This window comes from Haliotis asinina, chromosome 3, assembly GCF_037392515.1.
Source record: "Haliotis asinina isolate JCU_RB_2024 chromosome 3, JCU_Hal_asi_v2, whole genome shotgun sequence".
Classification (NCBI taxonomy): Eukaryota; Metazoa; Mollusca; class Gastropoda; order Lepetellida; family Haliotidae; genus Haliotis; species Haliotis asinina.
Genome location: NC_090282.1, coordinates 69,281,966 through 69,308,025, shown reverse-complemented (window position 1 = coordinate 69,308,025; position 26,060 = coordinate 69,281,966). Strand labels below are relative to the sequence as shown.

Here is a 26,060-nt window from a genome sequence, read left to right as displayed (position 1 = left end):
CAAGGAAGAGTAAAAACATGGACCAGACAGGAAGATCGGTTGCGAGGGAACGGGCTCTATCTCCGCCCTTCTCACAAACCACTGGCTACCTTGGGCTAAATCAACCCAGCGGAGCCATACGGGAAGAATTTTACTCAGATGTATACACGCTTGAGCAACAGAAATCTCAATCAGCTTCGAAATTTCACACTGACAGTTTCTTCGGAAAGTGGCCCCCCGACAGAGCCTGGGCACAAGACAATGTTCGAGACAGACATCACTTGTATGATGAAATTAAGGAAGATGCTCCTAACAGTGACAGTCTCCACGATTACGAGCTAGCGAAGGACATGGGCGCCAGCCAGTCAAAATCTTATTCTCTTGTGAAGGAAAATGGCCCCGGTCGCAGCATTCGTACACTATCAGGTAGCAGAAACAAGGACAACCGCCCCCCGGCGAAAGTCCCTATCGTGATAAAGAAAAACAGTGCAACCGTGTTGAGTAACAACAATGACATCGAAAAAAAACCGCCTGGGGATGAAGACGGATATTCGATGGCTTATCAGAAGGATGCGTTACCAAGCAGGGTACGAAATATATTTAACACTGTTGTTACATACGCATGTTGTACGTCCGGTCATTAGAGCGGCTATGGCAGTGCTTGATGCAGAGATTGCGAATGATGTAATTGATAATAATGTCATAATAATATATAAAAGAATAATTTGTTTCTAGATATAGTGAACGTTTTCTTTCAATTTTGTTAAATGTCAGCACGTTGAAAACTTAATGACAAAGTGAAATGTGTGCGCCAGTATGTGCAAATAAATATTTTGAACTTTTTGAATGTGACTGTACAAATTTGACAGCCTCAAGCCCTTGTATTTATACCTTAGTTTTACAGAGACACTCTATACCATTGCATTTATTTTGTGAAATGCAAAATGATAAATGTCATTTTTAAAATGATACAAACCATTACACACACTGTCTCTTGTTCTCTCTCAGGCACACAACCAAGATCTCTCTCTCTCTCTCTCTCTCTCTCGCGCATATGCACACACACCATGTTATGAAACTATATTCAAGGTGTATATTACCTCAGATAAAAACTTGTGTGTACTTCAGTTAAAAAGGATAAGGAAATGGAGAGTCATTTCGTCGTCACAGCCATATACCGAACATAATCACAGGAGGATGTGAATGTCAGGAAGTTGAAATTTTGTTTCAAATTCAGCATTGTTGGTAGAAATAATGGCTGGGCTAACTTTGTGTAAGTCATGTGACTCATTCATGTCTTTGATCCTTTATCATATTCATGAATCTTGTCAGTATTCCCAGTACATCTGTGATTACACTACATTGTCAGCAGTTAGAGAGAGAGACAGCACTTATGATACTTGTAGGTAGATCTGAAATATAAGTTTCATAAATGCATAAATGGATCTGAGACTAATATATTTGATGAAAACATGCAAGGAGATCTAAGATCAGTATATCCAAGTCTAGAATGTGTGACAAGTCTAGGTCCCCATAGCTTCTGAAAATGAAGAAAATGTCAGGGCTTTCATTATTTTATTTTCTTGTTACTATGAACTTTTTTTTCAGGAAAATATGTTTATTTCTGAGACTACTTGTTAGTCTAATACAATTGCAACTTTTACATTCACTTCAAGTTATGTAGGTTGAAGTTCAGTTCAGCAGAACTGCTGCACAACTGAAATTGAAATGGCACTCTTAAGTTATTGTGACAACGCCCATGAGGCACACTTAAAAAAGAAACTTAATTTCAATACCTGAATATGTATGTCTCATTTTCTATGCTGACCCATTATACTATTGATGTAATAATCATGATGAAAATGTGGCATTGTGCTCAATCTGAGACTAAAATTGAGTCTCTAAAAATGTGAAAACTTGGGGGAAAATCTTTTAAGTATATAATAGAAAACAGTCAATCACATTTCACTGTCGTCTGAAGAAATCAAAGTTTCAAATGTACATGTAGTACTGTACACTTTCAATTTCAAACACTTTGTTTCTGGGTCTGCATGAAAGACTTAATCCCAATAGCCTCTACCATAAGTTGAAGACTGATATGAATAAACAGAGTAGGGGAATGTGCCAGATACTGGGTAGTCAAGGAATATATTCTAATTTCTAGGGGTGTAGTCAAAGAAAGCTTAGTTTAAGAATAGTGGAAGCCCTCTAAACTGGTATGCATTGGGAAAGGCAAAATATGCTGGTATAATGAGCATGCTGGTTTAGCGAACGTTTCCATTTTCAACCTGAGAATGATATTAAGACTAAGAGGAAGCTTTAAAATACAACCGAACATGTGTTGATAGTCATCATATTCTTTATTCATCAATAAAGATAACTTTAAAAAATACGACACAAGGATATATGTATATAATGTATATTGTGAAATGTCAGTAACCTTAGCTTGCTGTTTCTCATATTTCATCTCAAGATCGATGTTTTCAGTGACAGTCTCCAACGTTTTCTCTTGTCACGAGTCATGCTAAGAACAGTTAATCGTTCTTTTGAGACTTTGTTGCCTATGGCAGCTTCACATTTCTTAATACATGTTAAGCAGATCTTCAAGGCTATACATGTTAAGCAGATCTTCAAGGCTATACATGTTAAGCAGATCTTCAAGGCTATACATGTTAAGCAGATCTTCAAGGCTATACATGTTAAGCAAATCTTTAAGGCTACACATGTTAAGCAGATCTTCAAGGCTATACATGTTAAGCAGATCTTCAAGACTATACATATTAAGCAAATCTTCAAGGCTATCTTGACACAGCGAGCAACTGAGAAATTGGGAGACACCAATGAATTTAATTTGCCAAGTGACGTGCCTCTCACCAGTTTACCTCACCTACTTATGCTTAACCACTGTACTTAACTGTAATCCACCATGTTGTCAATACACATTCACCCAATCGACAGAAGAGCCAATATAGCGGATGCCGATTTTGTGAGCGTTAACTACTGTACAAGCAGTCAATTGGGCGGTCTTTATTGTACAGAGTAGGCTGACACTGGATTAGAGGGCAGGCAGATAATCATAAATTAACTAGCTTCTGCCAGGACCAAATTCTAGTGCCCATATCGAGAGCATGTTGGATTGGAGGTATGCCGGTTTTGAGGGCTTCCACTGTATGTCAGACTTTGGTTGTTAGTGGTTTGTGGTAAATTTTGGTAAAGAATTTAACAATATTTGGCCTTTATTATATGATATTGGGGCATATGCACTCAGTTTAGCTTCCAGCTGATGCAATATAAAAATTCTTGTTATTATTATCCCTTATGACTTTATTGAAATCGATAATTGAGACTTTGAGGTCAGCAGCGTTCAAACCCTTGCCATATATGGCATGTGAACAGTTTTTGTGTGTATTGAAAACTGGTGCAAGCAGTGTTGTCGATGTTTGCCAAACTGGTTTCAGTCACAAGTTGTGTGTAGGATATTCAGAAAGAGTGCTCCAAGGGACAAAACTATAGGGTTCGCTTGAAATAATGTTTTGCCAGAAAGGGACATGAAACTCAATCCAATGCAATGTTGCATTAATGCATTCAAACTTTATTATGTAATAATGCAATCCAACTATATACTAGTAACTTGATTCTGATAATAGTATATGGTAGCTTCCTTTAGGGCTGATAGTATTATTGAGAGAAATGCAGTTTGGTGTAATGTAATGCCTTTAATTTTCAGCAGGTTCAACTGTAAGATTCTAAGCTATTTTACTCTAGTCCACTGACAAATATTTTACAAATATAGTTCAAATTACAGCTATATAATGATGAAAACATGATATTACAATGCTTCACTCATTGTGAAGTTTTGTAGAGGCATAGATTTCCTTTAAATTGAAAACGAGCTCCATTGAGGAGAATCATTCAGAACCTTGGGAAATTTAGACTTGCTTCATTTAGGGTTTTAGCTTTGCAAAAATGGTGGGGCAGAAGGGGAAATAGTGTGGTGAAGCAGAGATATGATATGGCCCCTGGTTAGAGGGATGCCTAGGCAGTGGATATGTACAGAGGAAGGGTAGTCAGCCAGATGTCCTGGTTATGTAACATGTCTTGAGGCAGCCGTCTGCACCCCCAGCAAGCCTCTCCTGACCCTCTGAACATTAACAGGCTGTTCCCTCCACAGGCTACCCCACAGGTTACCCCACAGCTACTGCACTGATCCATGGATGGGCACAATGTCCTGATAAATAGACCTTGCTGTAGGTACAAGGGTGTTGACATATGGTCTGAAAAGGTGAACATCTGCCACTGGTAAAACAGCTTGTTTAATCCACCTGTTGATCAGGTCACATTTTTAAGATTCAGGAACATGACATAATTCATGCTTAGAGTATATGATTTTTATTTATCTTTACATGATAGAAGGAAATGGAAATGCAAAACTTACGAAAATTTGTCAGAAAGTGAAGGTTGTTTTAAGTTACCAGCTTGTGGCTTTAGCTGACCTATCATCATCTATGAAAATAAACGTGGGGAAGCAAGACAAAATTTCTGAATATATAAATGGTCACATGTTGTCATTGTTTATTTGTCTCTTTTGTGGGTTTTCCAACGTGAACTGATAATATGTTATCTTTTCTCAGTCTTCTGCCAGTGTGGAATGAATGCCCAGATGTGAACAATACATTTTACTGCTTGTACATTCTTCAATTCTAGACCAGGTTAACTTGATATTTAGTCATATACATTTAATTGAAATGTAGTTTGTATGGCATTGTCAAGAGCCTAAGTCTGCATCATAAAACAGTCAAAAGATTTATCAAGTGAACAATAACCACATACTATGGATATTCAACTTCTTTATTGCAATGGTGTAGGTATCTCATTACTTGCTTGTTAACAGTGTTAGTACCTACACTGTAACGTCGCACCCATTGCAGTAAAGTTCACTACCAATAGAACTTCGTTTCCCTTCATCTATACAACTTCTAAAATGACATTTAAAGATGCTACCAAGTGATCTGAATATTAAAATTTCCCGTTTGAATATTTTATTTTTTGTTTTTGCCCGTCGTTTCTCTGGCTGTTTGAAGTTGAAAATAAGTAGCAAAAGCAACCCGTGAAGATTGTTTTATTTGTATCCATGAGCAGTCCATGTTATGAGGACAACTTTAAACCCTATCGGATATGCACCAACAACTTCAAACATGACCCATGCTGTAAAAGATTAAGGGTAAATTTAAGATTCAAGGTGTCCTTGGGTTAAAATACTTTATGCCAATATCTTTTTAACGTCATATCCCCTTTATGTAACACATGTCTAACTGAGAATATCCATATATTAATTATTATATCCAGCATGATTGATATTTCCAAATAATAGTTGCAAAACCATTTTTAAAAATTTCATTCATTAGACAACTGACAAAATGAGAAGGGTAATAAACTGTAGGCAAATGTTTTGATAAGGTAGTTCTTTTCTATCTGTGTTCAAATATCGAGATGACATCTGCACAGTGTTTATTGATAAACATGCATCAATAACCAAAACAATTTTGACAAATCACCCAGACAGTTCAGTAACTGTCTTGCAAATATTTACACCAAGAAAGGTCACCGACAGTACACTGAACTCTGGAAGAACACAAACCAAGTGAAAGGGTACATATGCGTTTGGTTCTTGAGGCAGTTCACGCATGATTAATTTGATTAATACCCCTGGCTAACAACTTCCTGTATTCTAGAGCAGCTAGTGATACTTGTGTCCTCGGGGACTGTCATCAGGCAGTTACACCAGGTACAGGATATCTGTTTAACTGCATGCATTAACAGCAGGGTATGTGTTCAAAATATTGACTCCTGTAGAATTCTGGCTCCGGTATATCACCTGACATTTTGATCTTTGTTACTGCTTGATCAGTGATCTGACTCTGAGTAAATGTTTGTCTTTTTTCAAGTTGTTTACTGTTGATAGATAGCAGGGTTGATTCACTTGACACTGAACATGTCTAGACAGTTATCTATGTTTTTCCACAATCAGGAAGTATCTGTCGGTATCTGTAGAACATTTTGTCAACAGTCCCAAGTGTCCTTAAACTCTCACTGTTTTGTTGACATTGAAATACTTTAGATATAGGAACATATTGAAATACTTTAGATATAGGAACATGTTGGAGTTTATTTCAGCTTTCTGGCATATATCATTATCAGGGTTTAACCTTCACTTACTTACCCATACTTGCTGATAATATGAAGGCCATGGAAATAATGGTGTGGTGTACTGTGTGTTCAGATAATTACTTCAGAGACGGGAATGAATCAGTGTTCGGGAATGAACCAGTGACCGTGTGGACAGTGGCCATGCATGACTGATGAGTGAAATAACAGACATAGATCACTCTCCTTATGTGCTGTAGGTATGTTCTTGGTGTTGTTGTATGTCTCCCCAGACACAGTATTATTACGTCCAGTCTGTTACAGTCACAGATACCTACTCTTGATGTCCTGTAGGTATGCTTTGGTGTTCTTTCACATCTCTCTTGACACAGTATATGGGGTTTCTGCATCCAATCTTTTACAGTCACAGGTACCTATGCATGATGTCCTGTAGGTACACTTTAGTGTTCTTGCATATCTCTCTTTACACAGTATTTGGAGTTTTCTCACGGTGTCTATTCTGTATATACATCAGATTTCTGGACACACATTTGTGTACTACATGAAACCCTGATATATTAAGTAGATACAGAAATCAGTAGTTTCAGTACATTTTCATAGGACATATTAGTGACCTGGTTTGTGTGCTTCTTGTAGTTTCTTTAATATGATGTGAAGTACAATGAATAACACTGTTATAACTGCTAAGGCTAAGTACGAAAGGTGAAATGTTTCTCAGACATCGGTGTGTCACTTTTATTTGTGCACAGATCAGTTTTTTAGTGCCATTTTGAAAAAAATAATTTTGACTAAGCCGTGTCAAGAACACGTTTGTCCACAATGAGAATGAGGGTATGTAAGAACGAATGTGACTGAAGCTACAAGTACAACGGATTAACATTTCCTCAACTTCCCAAGCTGTATTTCTAAGAAAAAAGAATAACAATGTGTTCCTACCACATCACTTTTCGCTATCAAAAGTTTAAAAGAAAGTTCTACATATTTGAAAAATATGTACCCTAGAAACATTTAATTTTTTTATGCAGCCTAAAGGATATTTGTTGAATATGTTCGAAGAATGTTACTAATGGTAACAGTGTTGCTGCTTCTGTTATTACAGAATGTCATGAACATGTTGAAATAATAGTTATCACACCCTTAGTAGACATTAATCTGTATTATGAATGTGTCATGTTAAACAACTTGGAAACAATGTTAACAATAGTGAACATACCACTTAACTTATCATCAGTGTTCCTTTCTCCAAACAATGTTTTGGTTTTTTTGCTATAAATTAGATTTTCTAGAAGCCTAGATTTTCGAAGCTGTCTTAGCTAGTTAGTTGTCCCAGACAATAACATTAACCTACGACTGACTATCTTAGTGCTAAGAGAGCTTGGAAAATGTGGACCCAGTATGTGATAATTTATGTTTACTATTCTTCAGGGTCTGTTGTGGGTATCATATTATCTGTACTAACATCTACAAAGTGATTCAAGACTGTTAATGGACCACAATGTTATGAGTATTATCCCATGTCAACAGTCTACCAGTTAGCAGCGTTAATTTCAGAACTCACTGCCTTTAGTAATTCTAAATTTTGTTTTAGTGAATGTGACTCATGTTTGAAGAAGCCAATCCTGAGTGTGATGGATCTCGTTTCAGCATGTCTGTCTATCTGTCCATCTGTATGTAACAGTATATTACATGAACTGACTAAAGAATGATTAGCATGTTAGATAAGTGAAATTTCTTCTGTTAAGGTAATTGAGGACTTATTTTTTCAAGAATAAGAAAAAAAAAGTGAAAATTAATTTTCCCTACTCAAAAAATATAATCCTAATGTTTCTATTGGCTAAAAATGTAAACTCATGAGAAAATACTTTATAGGTTGTTCTTTACCCATCTTCACTTCATCAATTACCAGAAGTAAAACACTTTGAGTATTTGAAAGGAATTTTTCTTTGATTGGAAATTATGTTTTCATTTTTTTTATTTATATTGTTTTTGTCTGCCATTAGGTTTTCTGTGGACAAAAATCCGTAAAACAAGAAATAAAATTGGTCAGGCCTAACCATAGATAAACATATAGAGGTTTTGTCCAATGACTTATGGAATCTATTAAGGGAAAACTGGAAATTATTCATTACTCAAAACATAGAAACAATGATATTAACAGAGAGAAACAAAGTTCAAGTGCACAAGTGACTAATAGGGCTGATACTCTCTCAGTGACCAGCATCATCGTACTGGTGTATCAGTTGACTACTTAAATCAAGGGCTTCATGCAATCATCAAATCATGTACATTATCACGATTTGGACTCCTTATACAGGGGAAGGACTTGACCTTCTCAGTTGAAACTAAACAGTTTCTACAATTCCCAGAGGCTAAAATTACAGACACAACATGATTTTTTTCAGATGGTTCCTGTTTGTTGAAGCACAGACACAGTGCTTGTTTTGTGGGTCAAAGGCTAGTGTCACTGTTTAGGAAGTGCCTTGACTGAACCACCCTATCAGGAAAGCATTGCCTTGATTTTGTCATGTACTGGTGGTAGCACCTCACTGTCAAGGATGTGGGTGGAGGAGAGGCTATAGTCATCACTCATCACATTGTTTTTGGTACTAGGTCAGATGTCATATACCTCTGATTTTCCAACACGTATGTATTGTTTGTAAATCGTAATAACATGGTTATGGTAGAATGGAGATAAACATACTGCAGTTGTGGAAAATCAAAGGTATATAAGGAAATTATAATAGCTCTGATTTTTTATTCAAATCCTCACGCAACATTTCAGTTTAAAATCAAATTTAGAGTTATTTTATTTTCAAAATATGTTTTCCCAACACAATATGTTTGCCTCCTAATTAAACACATTTCAGATTTAACGTTTCTTAGAACTGGTATTGTAATTATCAGCAAATGTAAAATTCATAAACAGCGAACAAGTGTCACAAGTCAGATATAACAACTTCAGTCAGAGTCAGTGTGAAATATGTAATCGGACACTGGGGCCAGTGGTTTGTAGATTTCCATCGGACCATCAGCAATTCTGCCAGATTTGTCTTGCGGTTGGACACTCATTTGTGAACACTATAGCAACATTTAGTTTTCAGTGTTTCTCTGACATGCAGAAAATGTCATTGTGTGCCTATGTTGAATGTCACGCAATATTGGAGTGCTGAACAAAAGTATTTGATTTCAAAGATGATCATGTTGATAGTGTAGTTAGATTTCACTCGGTCCTGCCTAGTGTGATCAAGCAAGAGCAGGCACCGTGTGAGTGTTTTGTATCAAACCAGCGGCCATAACTGAAAGAAGGATGTAATATGCATCTGAGTAATGTTGATACTAATTTGTATGTATTACAAACTGGGTGTCTGGTGAGATCATGTTTACCCCAGTGCAGGTCACGTTCCTGTTGATATGGTATAAGTCTGTCTCACTGTCCCTTGCATAATGATCTCCACAATGCTAAAGTCCTAAATGAAACAAGTGTAGATTTACTGAGGTTCAAGATCTCCAATCTCACACTCCTGGGGTTCCTTTTCAGTTGGGTTTGTCTGTTAGTGTTACAATCACATTACATATTTTCAGAGACCATGTAGGAAAGGACTCATCACATTGTTTGTCAGTTAGTCTTTGTCATTTGTATATCGCTGAAATTATGCTGATGCAACATGAAAATTTAACTTCAGCTCTCATGTATTGTTGACCCATGAAGATCCAGGTTAGAATTGAGCTTCAGTAACCCCATCCTTGTTATGACAAGCGACTAACAGGATCGGATGGTCAGGCTCACTGACTTGGTTGACAAGTCATTGTATCCCTTTCATGTAGATTGATGCCCATGCTGTTGATCAGTGGATTGTCTTGTCCAGGCGTGATTATTAACGAACCATCATCATATAGCTGGAATATTGCTGAGTGTGGCATTTAACAACAAGCCAGCCAACATTTGATGGCAAATAATGAGGCAATATTGAGGGAATAATTTCAGTGTGGATTACCATGTCCATTCAGATTCTTAATTGGCATTTGGAAATTGATAGGTAACATGACAATGAATGGTATGGATTTACAACTTCTTTAATTTATTATGGTAGGGATTTACAACTTCTTTAATATATTCAAGAAGTTGTAAATCCATACCATTCGTTGACGTGTCCATTCAGTCGGTGTCCCTTGTTGTGTTGTGCCAGTTTGTCCTGTAGTTTTGTGCATGCTGTGTACAGCGTATTTGGTTTTAAACACGACATTTTTTTGTTGGCTCAGTATAACCATTAAAGCTTTTTGAGGTTGATTAAAAAAATGGCCTTTGATGTTTATTATGGGATATGTTTCTGAAACACTTTCATTCCTGTACTTGTGTACAGTATCATCTTCCTAGAGCATGAAAATGCATGAGAAAGACAAAGACAAAGAGAAAATTCTGAAGTTTATTATTAATTCAAACTGTTCAGTGCAGGAGACTCTTTCCTGGTGTCCTGTTCCAAAGGCCCATCCTTCTACAGGCTTGGTTAGATTACGTCATACATGAAACATGATTAATTGATTTCAAGAGAGAGAATGGGTAATGGGGCAGTGTTACAATAACATCCTGGATAAACATGGGTCTGTCTCTGAAACCAAACTGAATAATTTATCATCACATTTTTAATCTGTCGTTCTTTACTCGTAGTTTGTGGTTATGATAGGTTAACATGGTTAATGTGTAAAGTGATCATGTTCAGGTTTTTTACCATGTGTTCTATGTGCCATGTCTTAGGTGAAAGTTAGATACCTAAAACTGATGAGCGCTCAAGCATATTATATATAACACATTAATACTGGATACCCGTGAAGGTCCCGGGGTAGACTAGGCCTTCATCAACCCATGCTTGCCACAAAAAGCGACTATGCTTGTTGTAAGAGGCGACTACTGGGATCGGATGGTCAGGCTTGCTGACTTGGTTGACACATGTCATCGGTTCCCAAATGTGCAGATTGATGCTCATGTTGTTGATCACTGGATTGTCTGGTCCAGACTCGATTACTTACAGACCGCCGCCATATAGCTGGAATATTGCTGAGTGCGGCGTAAAACTAAACTCACTCACTCAGTCACTCACTCACTCACTCACTGATGATACTGGAAGAAGAAAGACTCTTATGCTGGAGGAGGTGGTGTTTGACTGTTTCAGGGGCCCTGATAAGTTGCTTATTCACGTAATATATGCATAGAAAATTTCCAATTACACATTGAAAAATAATTGTTGCGAACCAATTGCACTTTGAAAATGTTAGATACGCTAAACGGTTAAGACAAATGCATACAGAATTAATTCATAAAAATCAGTTGCTTACAAGTTATATTGTTATTTTAGGACTGTTGTCGTACTGTCAGTATAGGACGAGTGATTTTTTGTGAAATCATTTCCAGCATATTTAAGTTGGCTCTGATTGGGAATGACGTAAGGTAGTAAATATCTCTGCAGTAAACTTACTCTAAGACATATGCTGAACTGAATAAAATCCTTGAAATACCCACATATTGGAAAGCTGTGGTTAACAGAAAATGAAATACCCACTCAACATTCATAGTACCCAAATACAGTGGGTACAGTAGCCACATGAGCTGAATCTTATCTGGAGCTCTGCTGTTGGTCAGTTGTTATACAGGCATATAGTATCCTGTACGCACAAAATATGGAAACAGACACAAAAAGTTCACAGTGCGTCTACATGTATGCAGATATTTTGTATATGTGTTTGGGATGCTGCTATTTTATGATTTGGTCAAATTGATCAATTATAAAATACCATACATAGTTATTTGCTTGCTCTAATGCTGTTTCAAATCTATTTTTAACTAACAGACTCGGAGCATGGCCAAGTTGACATTTGTGGTAGAGTGCTTATTCATTGTTTTCATGTATTTCTTCAATTCTTATTTTGCATTTGCAGTCAACTGGAAGGAAAGTAGATGTATGCTTTCAGCATCCTTCACCCTCAAAATGAATGACCATGAATAACATTGGTAATCCTCTGTAAATTTTGCTGAATCATGGGTGAAGCTTTCAATCTCTCAGAAAGATGATTATGAACATGATTTTGTGTTTGTCAACTCCTTCTTAAATCATTCAATCATTGCTGTAAAGGTTTAACATGGTGATTGCATGCTAATGCCATGGGGTAGCATAGCGTTCCATGATCAGCACTAAATAGAGCAAGTGAGTTGGGTGTGATGTGGCTTTTAGTTTTAGCGGTAGTTTGCCAATATCACAGCAAGGGAAACCAGAAATGGACTTCATACTCCTTTGAGGACTCAAACCCTGGTTTGCCAAGATTTAAGCCATTTGACTACCCCACTCTGGCAAGCACAACACACCAGTGTGTTATGTGTTCGTGGTTTTATGCCACTTTAAACAGTATTCCTGACCAATGTCATAGCAAGGGACATCAGAAATGGGTGTCACAGATTGTACCTCTGTTAGGAAGTAAACCCAGGTCTTCAGTGTAATGAGCAATAATAGTAAGCACAACATATGTCATATGTGGGATTTCACTTTCTTAGTAAAGTACAAATTCTAGTACTTTTTGGGTTGAGTCCCATCCTGGATTCGAACCCGCACCATCAGTCAGGCACCGAATCGCCAGGTTGCAAAGTCAGCCACCAAGGCTGGTGATTACACCTCTGCCGATACTGAAAAGGACAAAACACTGATGATATGACGGAGGAATGTCTTACTGTTTCAGCACCAAATGCAAATCTGTTTGTTTGCCAAACTGCTTCCATATATCAGCTTACCCAATCATGCACATGAATATTATGACCTGCAGAGGTTGTTTTTATCAGGGCCTATATTTTCGAGGCTCTCTTAACGCTAAGATCATTGCAGGTTAATGTTAATGTATTGCACTTACGACTATCTTAGCGTTAAGAGGGCTTCGAAAATCTAGGCCCAGTTGCTTACATACAGTCAGGGTTTCAGCTGAATTTTCAAAACTTGGTGTTTAGTTACCCCAGTGATTAATTTATAGGGTCTTTAAAATAAATATGAGGGTCATGTCATGAAATGTTATGGTGTACTGTACCGTAAGATTTGATGACTGCTCCATTCAGAAGATCTTCATCATTCTTGTGAAGAAGTTGGTAATATGACCGTTCTTGTTCACCCATTCTGTGTATGATGTATATCCCATATCACGCAAAAACATTTGTCAGTTGCTGAAGCCATACCTGAACATGGCACCAGTCACTTAGATTTCCCTCCTGATGTACTTAAGCTGTCTCCAACCATTGATCACTTAAAGCATCATCTCAAAACCTTTTCCTTCAAATGTTCTATAGCACTGAACTTCAGAAATGCTTTATGTATATGATGGTTAGCTCTATGAGCATACCTGATGTAGAGTTTAGCATGATTTAAAGGAACACATTACTATGATTTATGATTGTGTTCCAGGTACGTCTTGGTGACTACACTCAGCCAGTGGATGCTACCAACTTTACGTGGGGTCGGAACGACGAATATTGCGAACCCTACGTTGCAGATCAGCTTATCAAAGGTTTGAGACAATTACGATTCAAAAGATCCTGTCATCAATGGAAGGAGCTGTTTTGTACTATGGATGTTGATTTTGTAAAGTGTTCTGTGATTGGACAATGGAAATGTACTGTAGTCCTCTTCTTCTATCCTTGAAGGATAACCCATGATAAAGGCTAGTTGATATCTTTGCTTCAGAAAGAATAATAAAATTAGAAGTCTTGTTACTGGCAAACAAGGATAAGTTAAGCACTGACCTGACAATTGACCTGTCCACTGGCCATTGTGAGCAAAGGGGCCCCAGGTTTCCCATAATCAAATGGGTGAAGCACGTGACAGTCATGTGAATAATCTGTGTGCAGCTACACGCAGAATCAAAGTCATTGTTATGCATTGTATGTGCACTAGCCTACATCTGCTCTCCCTTTTACAAACTAAATGGGTTTGCTCATTGCCATGCACTGCCTACTTCTTGTAAACACATTCTCTTCATTGGTCTAACTTATTCTTGTTTGCCAGTAAACCTTTGTCATCACAAATGAGGACTACTGTAACCATTTTTTAACATATTCTTTGTACATCTCCAGAGGCAGCAAAAAAGCGACAGTCAGACAACAAAGTGTCAGACAACATGGACGTTAATTCAGAGAGTACAGATTATAATCGAATCAACAGAAATATGGCTGTAAAAACACCCAAAGAAAGTGGTCAGACCAACCCCAACACATCGTCGTCTGTTGACGGTGATGGCTATGATCATGCAACTAGCTGGACAAGTATTGCTAAGAGTTCTGACTCAAGCCACGATACGTATGAAGAACCATGGGATTCACGCACAAGACAGAGAGATTTACAAAATAAGCTGAACAGAGCTCAAAGTGAAGAAATTCCAAAACAGTTTCCACATCCCGATTCGAGACGAATGTCTCACGAACCACCAGCTGTGCGACGTAAACCACAACCATCGGACATGTATGAAGATGCATGGGACTCTCCGTTTAAGCAAAAGCTTTTAGAGGAGAAGTTGAACGCTGCGAAGAGAGGTGGCGGGGCTGCTTCAAGATCACCCACTTCCCCCCTCCCCTCTTCCCCACCCTCCACCTACGAGGAACCATGGGATATCAAGAAGAGACAGATGGAACTGGAGGGGAGATTAGAAGCAACACACATTCACAAATCCCCTATTGGAACTCCTATTAGTCCCTCACGTCGCAGTCCCCAGCCCCGTCCAGCACCAGATACTTATGAAGAAGCCTGGGACCTCAAGTCTGGTGCCAAGGCAGTCAGCTATCTCAGAAGCAGTAAGTCATAGATAATATTGTCCATAATATAGCATAGTTATGTATATTTATTATCTTATATTAGGTTTGTTTGTTTATTGTTTGATGTCACACACAGCAATATTTCTGTTACTACTATATGAATGTGGAAACATACAAGGGTCTAAATCTTTGTACCATACAGGACAGTGGGGTGGTGTAGTGGTTAAAGAGTTCACTCGTCATGCCAAAGGCCCAGGTTCAATTCCCCACATGGATACACTGTGTGAAACCTATTTCTTCTGTCACATGGCATGATGTTGCTAGAATACTGCTAAAAGAGGTGTAGAACCTCTTTTCATACACTGTCATGCTTAGAATGTTATTGGTTTAGAATTGTTTAGAATTATTCATTATTTGACTCAATGTGAGTGAACCCTTCAAATTTGTCACATAGAGCCAAAATTCAGCCATGTTTTTTTAGAGCAACTGACTTGGAAACACACCAGTATGTTTAGACTGTAGTGTATTGGGAAGTCAAGTTCAAGTGAAGTCTGGGGTGGTGGGGTAGCTTAGTGGTTAAAGCATTCACTTGTAATACCAAAGACCGGGGTTCGATTCCCCACATGGGTACAATATGTGAAGCCCATTTCTGGTGTCCCCCACTGTGATATTGCTCGAAAATTGCTAAAAACGGCATAAACCTCTCTAGCTTGCTCTCTTACTCACTCCTTACCTGTCATCAATATACAGCTGAGTGATGTTCTCCAGGAAAGACGGCAATGATGGAATGCGTACAAGTTTAGAATAATGGCTTTGAATATTAAATGTCTTATGTTCAGCAAGGGGCACAGAGGTAGCCTAATGGTTATGCACTCAATTGTCACGTTGAGGACTCAGGTTTGATTCTCCTCATTGGTACAGCGTGAAAAGCCTGTATCTAGTTTCCTCCCCTTTCCCCCCACTTCCCCCATCGTATTTAATACTTTTATTAGTTTAATATTGTTCAAAACAGCCCAAGACTAATCTCACTCTCACTCCCTAAATCAGAAATGAAAATCTTGTTTGCTGATTTGCCTTTTCTTTTAAAAACAAAGCAAAGCCTTTTCTCTACTGATCAGAATTTCATTACATTTCATCTAGAAAAACACAATTTGGTTTCTAAAGAGTTAACAAAAGCGCTTTGTCAGTCAAATACAATTTATTGTTTTTCATCAACAAAAGAAACAATAGACTTACAGTTAGGTTGCTCAAGTGTAACAGGCATTGTTCGGAAGTGTCATGTCCCTGTTGAAACATGTTGTACAATGACTAATGTGTATTGTTTCAGATTCCCAGCAGGACCGAGACCTGGCTCCCAGCTCCCCTCAGTCCCCAAAATCTGGCTCCCCAACCAACAAGCAGGCACCTCGTGTCACCGCCCCAGCAACAGCTTGCACCATAGGGGAGAGAATCAATCCTATCATTCCCTTACAAAAGCAGAGGTAAGATGACAGTCATGCTTCACAGTAAACATGAGAACGGCATAAGGGACGAATGGATATCATTGTCATTCAACTCATGTTGTTGATCACTGGATTGTCTGGTCCAGACTCGATTATTTACAGACCGCCGCCATATAGTTGGAATATTGCTGAGTGCGGCGTAAAACTAAACTCACTCACTCACTCTGAGTATTTGTGTTATTATTTGATACTTGATGACAGTTTATGTAATTTTGTTTCCTATTTAATGTTGCACTTAATAATGTTCTATTAATGCTATGACTGCTAGTTTATTTCTTTGCTATTTGGCTCTGCACTCCGCTATGTTGTAGCATTATGATGTTGGTCTATCAATAATTTATTTTTGACACAACAGTCCAGTGGTTGACATAATGAGCAACACTCTATGCAAATGAGGTAGAGTGACATGCATTGACAAAGTAGCAAGTTATTAATTGTTTATTAATGTGTGTATGTTTAATGTTAAATGGCATCAAGATCAGCATCCTCTTTTCCTTGTGTTACTGAGTTGTACGTGTGGTGCAAGACCAAATAGGAATTTAACATATGTCATATTTGGGATTTCCTAGTAAAGTACAAATTTTAGTACTTTTTTGGTTGAGTCCCATCCAAGATTCAAACTCACATCCTCTGAGTCAGGCACTTCATCGCCAGCACACAAAGTCAGCCACCTATCCCACTCAGCCACCGAAACGTCCACTATGATGAATTATGACAGGATCTCATTGGATTAGTTTTACATAAAAGCTGACATCTTTTTCTATTGACACTTACATGTATAGTATATTATAAAATAATCACCACAGGTAATAGCTGTTGACCATTTGTTGTTTGTGAGTTTTAGTATGACCTGTTTTTGTTGTTAGTTGGTACCAAGGTCGAATTTCCCGAGCCGATGCGGAGAACACATTGCGCGTCTGCAAGGAGGGGAGCTACCTGGTGCGGGAGTCCGAGTCAGAGAGGGGCCAGTACTCTCTCTCCATCAAGTACGTAACACACATTGTAGTGCCACAAAGGCAGTACAGAAACACCATCGTATGTTAACCATAATTATATCTGTTCATGAGGTGGTGTGGTAGACCAGTGGCTAAAATGTTGGTGGTCATGGCGACGACCCGGATTCCATTCCCAACTTAGGTACTATATGTGTGTTGGTGCCCACTGCCATGATGATGCCATAATATTGCCAACAGTGGTGTAAAGCTATACTCACTCACTAGCTGTTTACACAGGGATGATGTGGTAGCCAAGGGGTTAAAACCAAATACCTGGGTTTGATGCCTCACATTTACAATGTGTGAAGCCCATTTCTGGTGCCCCCGTGATAATCTGGGAATCTTGTGAAAAGTAGAACCATGCTCACACAGTCACTTTTGTTAATGTACCAAAGTATTCCAACTCAATGCAGTGTTTAAAGTCAGTTGTTCAAGTCATTTCTGGATATTGTGTTATGAAATAAGGATCAAGGGTATATGATAACCACTAGGACAAGGGTCATTTTTGTTCTCTGGTTGGGTGGATCATGACTCAAGATTAGTCACATGATATGCTGGTCAGTAATAACAAATATAAACATCTTGGTTTACAAAATCACAGATGTACTTTCGGAAATAGAACAGAACTGGGTTTGTTTTGTTTTTTTCACATTTATATCTACAATATTTATGTGGTTAGTTTGTGAAATATTTGTTTGGAATAACTACAGTCACTGAAGTAGGGAGAGAGGAAACAGCATAAAATAACTTCATTGAGGAGAGCTAAGTTCAGAAATGTACAATGCATTAATTTTAAGTCTAAAGCAACTTATTTGGAACAAATCCTGACTTTATGCAATTTAGTGTTCAATGATTTTGCATTACAAAGAACATTTTTTTAATGCAAACTTTGAAATTAGACTTCATTATAAACGATAGCCCAGGGAAAAAGTAATTACTTTAATACTGAAACTATTATGGGCTCACCTACCATTGAGTCTCAGTATCACTATACAACCAAACAGGTCATCTTAAGATCAAAACTAGGACAGATGTAGTAGATGATATGTCATAACAGCAGTCAGGCTGTCTGTAATCAATAGATGAAACATATTCAGCACACAAGAAAGAGCATAAAATATCTTTGAGATGACCCCTGTCTGTAGGCAGCACATGCATTTCTGGTTAGGTGTAAGTATGACCACAATTTGTATTGTATGGAAGCTGGTTAAGAATGTTCATCTGATGTTTAATATTAAAGTTGCATTCATTTCAGGAGCCGTTTAATGAACATCCACCTGAGGATAACAAAGCGTTCAAATGGGCAGTTTATTCTTGGGGAAAACAGTGCATTATTCGATACGATCCCAGAAATGATTGATTACTACACCCAGCACCAAGTGCCACTAAAAGGGACAGAGCATCTCACGCTATTGCACCCTGTGGAACTTCACTAGCATGTGGGGCTACACATAGTTGTCATGCTTGACGTAGGTGTGCGGCTGGACCAAGGTGTGCTATCATATGGAGCTAGATTGAGAGCCAAGCACGTGTTAGGGACAGAGGATATCTCACTTATGCCACCTGTGGAAACCTACCAAGTTGTGGAGACCTTGAAAGGTTCCAGAGGGACAAAGCACTGCATGATTTGCACCACTGAGCTTAACCAGGTATGGAGACCTTGAAAGGGACAGAGTGATAGAGCTTCCCAGGGTGTGCACTCCTTCAAGCTCCATTAAAGTGCTGAGCCAGGCTGCACTAGTTACACTGTTCACAGCGTTGATGTGTGCTGAGAGAACACAGACTTCAGTGATCAATAATGTGCTGGACAGCTTAGCTATTAGAGATCTCAGAATTAATCTGATAATGACATTGGATGTATGATTATAGATATAGCTGTATAATCTTAATATGATGCAAACTGTGATAAAGTTGAAGCAAGATAACACACTCATTAAAACTAGTGAAGAAAGATAACAGTGTGATTAAAACTAGTGAAGAAAGATAACAGTGTGATTAAAACTGGTGAAGAAAGATAACAGTGTGATTAAAACTAGTGAAGAAAGATAACAGTAAGATTAAAACTAGTGAAGAAAGATGACTTGATGAAGACGATGAAAGAGAAATGACACTTTGAATAAAAGTACATGTATTGAAGAAAAATAACAATGTGATGAAAACTGAAAGATGACAGTGTGTAAGGAAAATTGCCAAAAGATACAGATGTTGAAAGAAGATGGTACAGTGAGATAAGGTGTTGAAAGATATTATAACGACAAATTGTGTTGAGAACATCGAGATTAGAATCGACTTCCCAGATGGCAAGAGCTTTTGAACAAAAATGTTTGCTATAAATGTGTTTATCTGTCATGATGAAGCTGTACTTATCCTGTGACACTCACAGTCATGGAGACACTGCTTGAATATGTGCCTGGCTGATAACATTGTTCTTAAGTCATCTACTCTGAACAACAATAGTTAGGTATCATGCATATATATGGGACAATTTTTTTGTATGGAGACTATCTTAAAAATTAACCCCAAAGTGTTCTTGGTCCTTGAACTTTGTTAGCTTAGTACAGACAGAACATTTCAAATTAGATGAAGCTTTCATGAGAACTGTCAAATCAGTCCTCTTTACTTGTTTCCTTTAATTGTTGTTAAACAGTATTACAGACCAAAGCATCAAGTTTCCTTAAAGTACCAGTAAACATGCTAAATTGTTTACATATCATGTGGCATTTTAGAAGTTGGGACATACAATATAGAGCAAATTTAATGGATAACAACTTCTTTATTTCATGAGTGCGATGTTTCGATACAGATTCTTGTACTGTTGTCAAGTAGGAATTGTCAGCGGTGCTTGACAACATACAAGAATCAGTATGAAAACTTCACTGTCATGAAATAAATAAGTTGTTATCCATAAAATATTTGTACTAGATTGTCATTGCTTGTTGAAATGTAAGTAGCTCAACAATATGTCAGTTACTGCATACCACAACCAATAGTCTTGGTGAGCTGTTACAGAATTTGGCTTTGCTTAGGAACCGGTCATTGTTTTCCTTAGCGTGCAAGTAGTTCAGTAATTTATGTTTGTTATTGCACACCACAAACAACAGCAATAATTAGATGTAGGGTTGAAACGGTACCTTGTTACCATGGTACGTTACATATGGTGATACAAAACCTGTGGTTCGGTCCGTCTCGGTTCAGTATATGAGTTACAACCATATTGCTGAAAATTGATAAACAGAGTTAAGCCATAGCCATAATCTTTGTTACTTTGAGTGATAAAAACTGTCATTTTATGACTAGATGGAAATGATGGTTCAAAAATGGTATTGCGTTATGATATACCGAACTGAAGGCAAAATACCACGATATTCCATTTCTCCCTAGTGAGCTGTTACTGAATTTGCTTAAGAACCAGTCATGCATGACAAGAGACTGGCAGGGTTGGTGCATAAGGGTTTCATAAACTAAAGATGATGACACTCTCATACTTTTCAATGATCCTTCCCATGTCATGTACATTTTTGTGACCTTCCTTTTAAATACCAACATTTGTTTGATGGCAAACTTGTTTAGCCCACACAAAGTACAGCAATACAATGTAGGCACTAAGGTTGCAATGTTTCATACCAATTATCTTGAATCAGTAGTTAGACCTCAAGTCACCGTTTCATCAGCAGCGAAAGAGTTGTTTATTTTACCTCCAGTCACCCCATGTGATGTATATGTATCGGAGAAAACACGCCTCAGTGGTTTTGGTGGACAATGTAAAACCAAAGGGGGAGGGAAATTCCCGACCCGCTGGGTGTACATTGTCTACCAAAACCGAGGAGAAGTGTTTTCTCTAACATATATACTGTCAATGATGGGTAATTACAATGTAGATGATCATTTAATGGAGCTATGTATCAATAACTGAAGCGCGCGTAAAATCAATTTGATGACAGTAACTATAAGTAGATAATTTAACCCTTCCACCTTCGTTGGCCCGGTGGCTGTGCGGTAGAGCGTCTGCCTATGGATGAGAGAATGGTGGTTCCAGTCCTGCTTTGGAAAACCTTTGTACTGTGAGTTTAATCTGGAATGCTATTTTTCAATTGAATTCATACACTCATGTATCATTTGAATGTTGATGTTCATATAAAGTTAGGAAAAGTAAACCCTGGGAAGTGGTCTTACTATCGAAAAGTAAAACCTGGGAAGTGGTCTTACTAACAAAAAGTAAAACCTGTCCCTCCAAAACAAAAGCCTCAAATGTGGTTATTCTGGGAAAACAAGAGATGGCCTAATGTATGTATATAGTGAGAGGCACACTTTAGGTTTATATTTGGGTGTGCAATACCTTATAAGTGAGGTGTATTGACATAGCAGTCCACAGATTAGATCAAGGTGTTCGGATGTTACACATTTTCAAACAGCATTGTTTACTCAAGCTATGATAAGGCATGTTGTGTCACACAGATATGGCACATTCTCAAATGTTGACTTGTGTCTAAGGTAAGATGTATATAATATGACACAAGTGAGATGTTTTACAGTTGTTCATGTCTTTAGCAAGATAATGACGAGTGTTTCCTAAGCATCTGAAAAACAAAGATACGAGGATAATACGTAGTGCATCTACATGATTTGCATGTCAATAAACATTCTTTGGTTGAAAACAGTTCTGGTTCAAGCAAACAAATGAATGTACAGAACTGCAACCTAAATTTGTAGATAGCCTTCAGTTGTGGATTGCAGTAATTATCATGGTACATCGTAAATTAGTTTTGATTGACGTCACAAAGTGGTCCTTTTGACCACAGTGCCATGCCTTGCTGACAAAATCAAGCTCCAAAATCACTAATACAAATAATAACAAATTATATTTTTACAAAAGTAAAATAGATTTTTTTAGCACCTACAATCTCACATCTTATCGTCTGCTTTCCTAGGTGTCAGTACTTACTGCAATGGGCTGTCGTAGTCCACGAAACAAGGTGATGTCACATTGTGTGCGCACATGAATGGGTGATGATTTACAAATGCTTTGGTAAACAAACGTTTTATTCACAAGTGGAATATTACTGAAATTATATATATATCAGTGATTATACAAAGTGAAATGGATCATTTAATATATGATTTTCACCGCACTTCCTTTATATCCATGAATCAATGTTCCTCAAGTCTATGTGATATTATTTATGATCAATACCTTGTTTTAGAGTTAGCTAGCTCCCTTTAGGAATATTCTTTGATCTTCACAGGTCTAGGCACTGATGGACTTGGCACATTTATATTTGTACATTTTCAAAATAATCATGATAATATATTGTGATTGTGTTTTCCTGGCCACTGCTGTTTTGTATGATGATTAATGTAAATTCTATGTACACATGTATCTGTCAATATCCATTTTTGCTTGGTGCTTAGCAAAGTGTATATGTCCTCCATTTGCAATGTTTACTAATGCGGTTAACTTTTACAAGTAGATATCCTGTCAGACCTGACAGTCCGATGACTCACCTAGCATTGTTTGAATTTGTGAATTTAGACCAGGATGTAGCATTGAATGATTGATAGCTAAGAGCTACAGCAATAGATATATCTAAAGAGATTTGCGGTGGTGTAGCTTAATTAAAGTTTAAGCTCATCACACTGAAAACTCAGGTTCGATTCCCCACATAGGTATAATCTGTGAACCCCATTTATGGTGTCCCCCACTAGGATATTATTGGAATATTTCTATAAGCACTGTAAAACTAAACTCTCTAAAGTATTAAGGAGAACAGTGCATTTTATGTATTGAGACATGGTGACATTTCATTCTCAAGTCTTCCACATTGAAACTCAATGCTATGGTTGTAGCTGACTCTATATTTCCTCATTTACTTTTTTCTGCAATGCCTTTAACTATGTTGTATGAGCTGGCAATATTTTTATCTGGGCCTCAAAGTCATTGGACTACAAGATATGGACATGCAATAGTGGAGAGGAAGTGAATAATCTTTAAATATTTGACTTAAACTGTACCATGTATACTGTACTATTATGTACATGTGTGATGACCCTTGCCTTGCTTCTGTATGGTACTGCTATGTGTTATAGAGTGTATGGGAAATGCACTGCTGCAGTATTTTAAACACATTCCAGTGTATGTCTATTGTGCTGTACTTGCTTCAAGGGAGACAATTATCTTATGCATGAAATGTGACCTGTGTACATTTGTGTATTGTCATGTTTTTGCTCCGTCATCTAGTGCTCTTAAGCTGAAATATATTTAATATTTTCAAACCATGTGTTAAGCTGTTTTATCTAACATTCAATACCAAATTTGTCATTGCAGTGATGATCATTTTTAGAATCATTGTCATTGTAATGTCGTTTTATAATATCAACCTAAAGAACGATGACTGTTTATTACAGAATATTTGTGCTGAAAATCAAACTTGAATATGTTGCTGTGATGGCAAACACTATATGATGATGTTATGAAAATGTATTATATATGAATATTACAATATTTGTGCATGGTTTATGGAGTTGTTTAAGGAGATATTCAATGGTGCTTTTCCACTGTTACGGAGTAACTACGATGCTGTCATACCAATCAAAAGTATATGCTGTGTAGGCTTCAGTCCTGTGTAGATGGTGCACGCCATGTGTAGGACTGAAACATCTACAACATGGATTTTCATGCCTTGTATGTGTTTGATGATCAAACACTATATTTATCTGAATTATGGTGCGCAAAAAATGCTATTTTATTTGAATATGTAATAATTGAACTATTTTCTGTCTGCCTCATTGATTTTGTAATATTCAGGTAGAAAATACATAATAGATTAGCAGAATATGTTTATCTCGTTTTGTGACATGAAAATGTTCAAATAAGCTTAAAAGCTTAAAATAATAACAGAAATTCAGGTCATGTGATGAGATAAATCATATTTGATGTGAAATGTTCATATTGTCTGGAAGTTGGATGTACAGAAATGTTATTTTGATGGTCTTGCATGTTTATGTGGTACTCAAAGTAAAGGGATACAATTTGCTGCCATTTTGTGTGTATGTATTCAGTAGTCAAGCACAAGGACAAGGTTACTGCACGCATGATAAAGCAATGACATTATCAAATATGAAAATTAAAAATCATTCATGAATCGAGCTGTATTTTCACAGGCAGATTTCAAATGGGAGAGGAGGATATAAACTGTCTTATTCTTGAAATGTTTGCTTTTCACTGCAGGGACTAATTGTGGTTCTCCAGTGGATAGGATGTATGAAATTCATTATTGGATTCCCTCACTATGAATGTACTTAAATATTGCTATAAGCTAGTTCGCACTTCACTTGTTGAGACCATTCTTAGAGTGCATATCACTTAATGTCACCATTTGATAGTGATGCTCCATCTAAATGGGAGGCACACATACTTGTGAGTACTTGAGAAGTGCTGGAAATGTTTGACATTAGGGTATCTTGAAAATCTTCTAGAGCTGATGCGGGAGAGAATGTATGACAACCATTTCACATATCTGAGAATATGAAGCAGCTTGATTTTGTTTTCCACAAAACTGGGCATTTATTTAGTATTGAAAATATTGTCATATCTGCCTAGCAGGTAGTGAATTTTTGTTAAACAGACATAAACTGCTGTCTTTGTTGAGTTACTCTCTTGTGCATAAGGAAGGGGCACATGACTAAGTCAGTGTGCTGAGATGCCATTCCTTTGGCTTGCCAGAAACCTACAATCATCAGGGTCCATTTTTTTGCAATCTAAAGATTAATAGCCCAATAGCCAAGGTCTTGTATTTCACTAGAGAGAGTGACTGAGTATAATTTTGTGGTGAGTTACTGAGGCATGCCAAAGCCTAATTTTTTTAAGTTCCCTTATCACTATAGCCGTAAGTGCAATACATGAACTAATGGCTGTTTTAGCGCTAAGAGAACATGGAATATCTAGGCCCAGAATAGTGGGTTTGAATCTCAGTTAAGCCCAATTATACATCTAGGTGTGTCAGTATGAGACGTGGTAAATATCTGAGACCTTCAGCCTTACAAGTTTTCGGCCCACCTAACTCAGACATACCTAGACATAACTGGAGACCTGTGAAGGTCTGGCTTACAGTTAGAGCCCATGTTTGTCAAGAGAGGCGACTATGGGCTGTGATGGTCAGGCTTGCTGACATCATTAGTGAATGTCACTTGCTTAGATTGATGCTTCTGTAGATCATTGGATTGTCTAGTCCAGACTCGATTATTACAGATCGTCGCTGTCCAGCTGGAATATTGCTGAGTGTAGCATTTAACAATAAATACAAAAGATGTAACTATAGTACTGTTCATATCAGCAATAAATCTCACTCACTCACTCTAACAAGAACCATAACTGAAGAATAGCTGAGCCATTAATAAGTTGTACGTGAGCGCACAGTCATTAATATTAGTTACGTTTTGCTGAGAACCCATTTGTCATGTTTATTTCGATTTTCTTTTCATCCTTGGTTGATTCTATTTTATTCTTCTGTTCTTGTCATGTTATTTCTTGTTACTTGTGCTTATGTATGCAACTTTTAACCATATTCTCAATGTGTCAAAATGGTTATAAACTTTGTCTTCCTTCTTAACACTGTTATTGTTTATATGAAATAAAATCATATCTCA

At 37.5% G+C, this 26,060-nt stretch overlaps 1 protein-coding gene across 1 annotated transcript; it reads left to right on the top strand.

Annotated features, from left to right (window-relative positions):
- On the top strand, window positions 1–26,060 carry LOC137278376 (SH2 domain-containing adapter protein E-like). Its single transcript, XM_067810670.1, has 6 exons — window positions 1–566; window positions 13,578–13,680; window positions 14,246–14,959; window positions 16,248–16,401; window positions 17,289–17,408; window positions 18,673–26,060. The coding sequence occupies exons 1-6, from the start codon at window positions 18–20 to the stop codon at window positions 18,851–18,853; spliced, it is 1,821 nt and encodes a 606-aa protein (XP_067666771.1). The 5' UTR covers window positions 1–17; the 3' UTR covers window positions 18,854–26,060.

Coding starts and splice junctions, on each gene's coding strand:
- LOC137278376 (XM_067810670.1), top strand. CDS start 18: ATGGACCAGACAGGAAGATCGGTTGCGAGGGAACGGGCTCTATCTCCG. Junction 13,681..14,245: donor TGCAGATCAGCTTATCAAAG/GTTTGAGACAAT, acceptor GTACATCTCCAG/AGGCAGCAAAAAAGCGACAG. Junction 16,402..17,288: donor ATTCCCTTACAAAAGCAGAG/GTAAGATGACAG, acceptor TTTTGTTGTTAG/TTGGTACCAAGGTCGAATTT.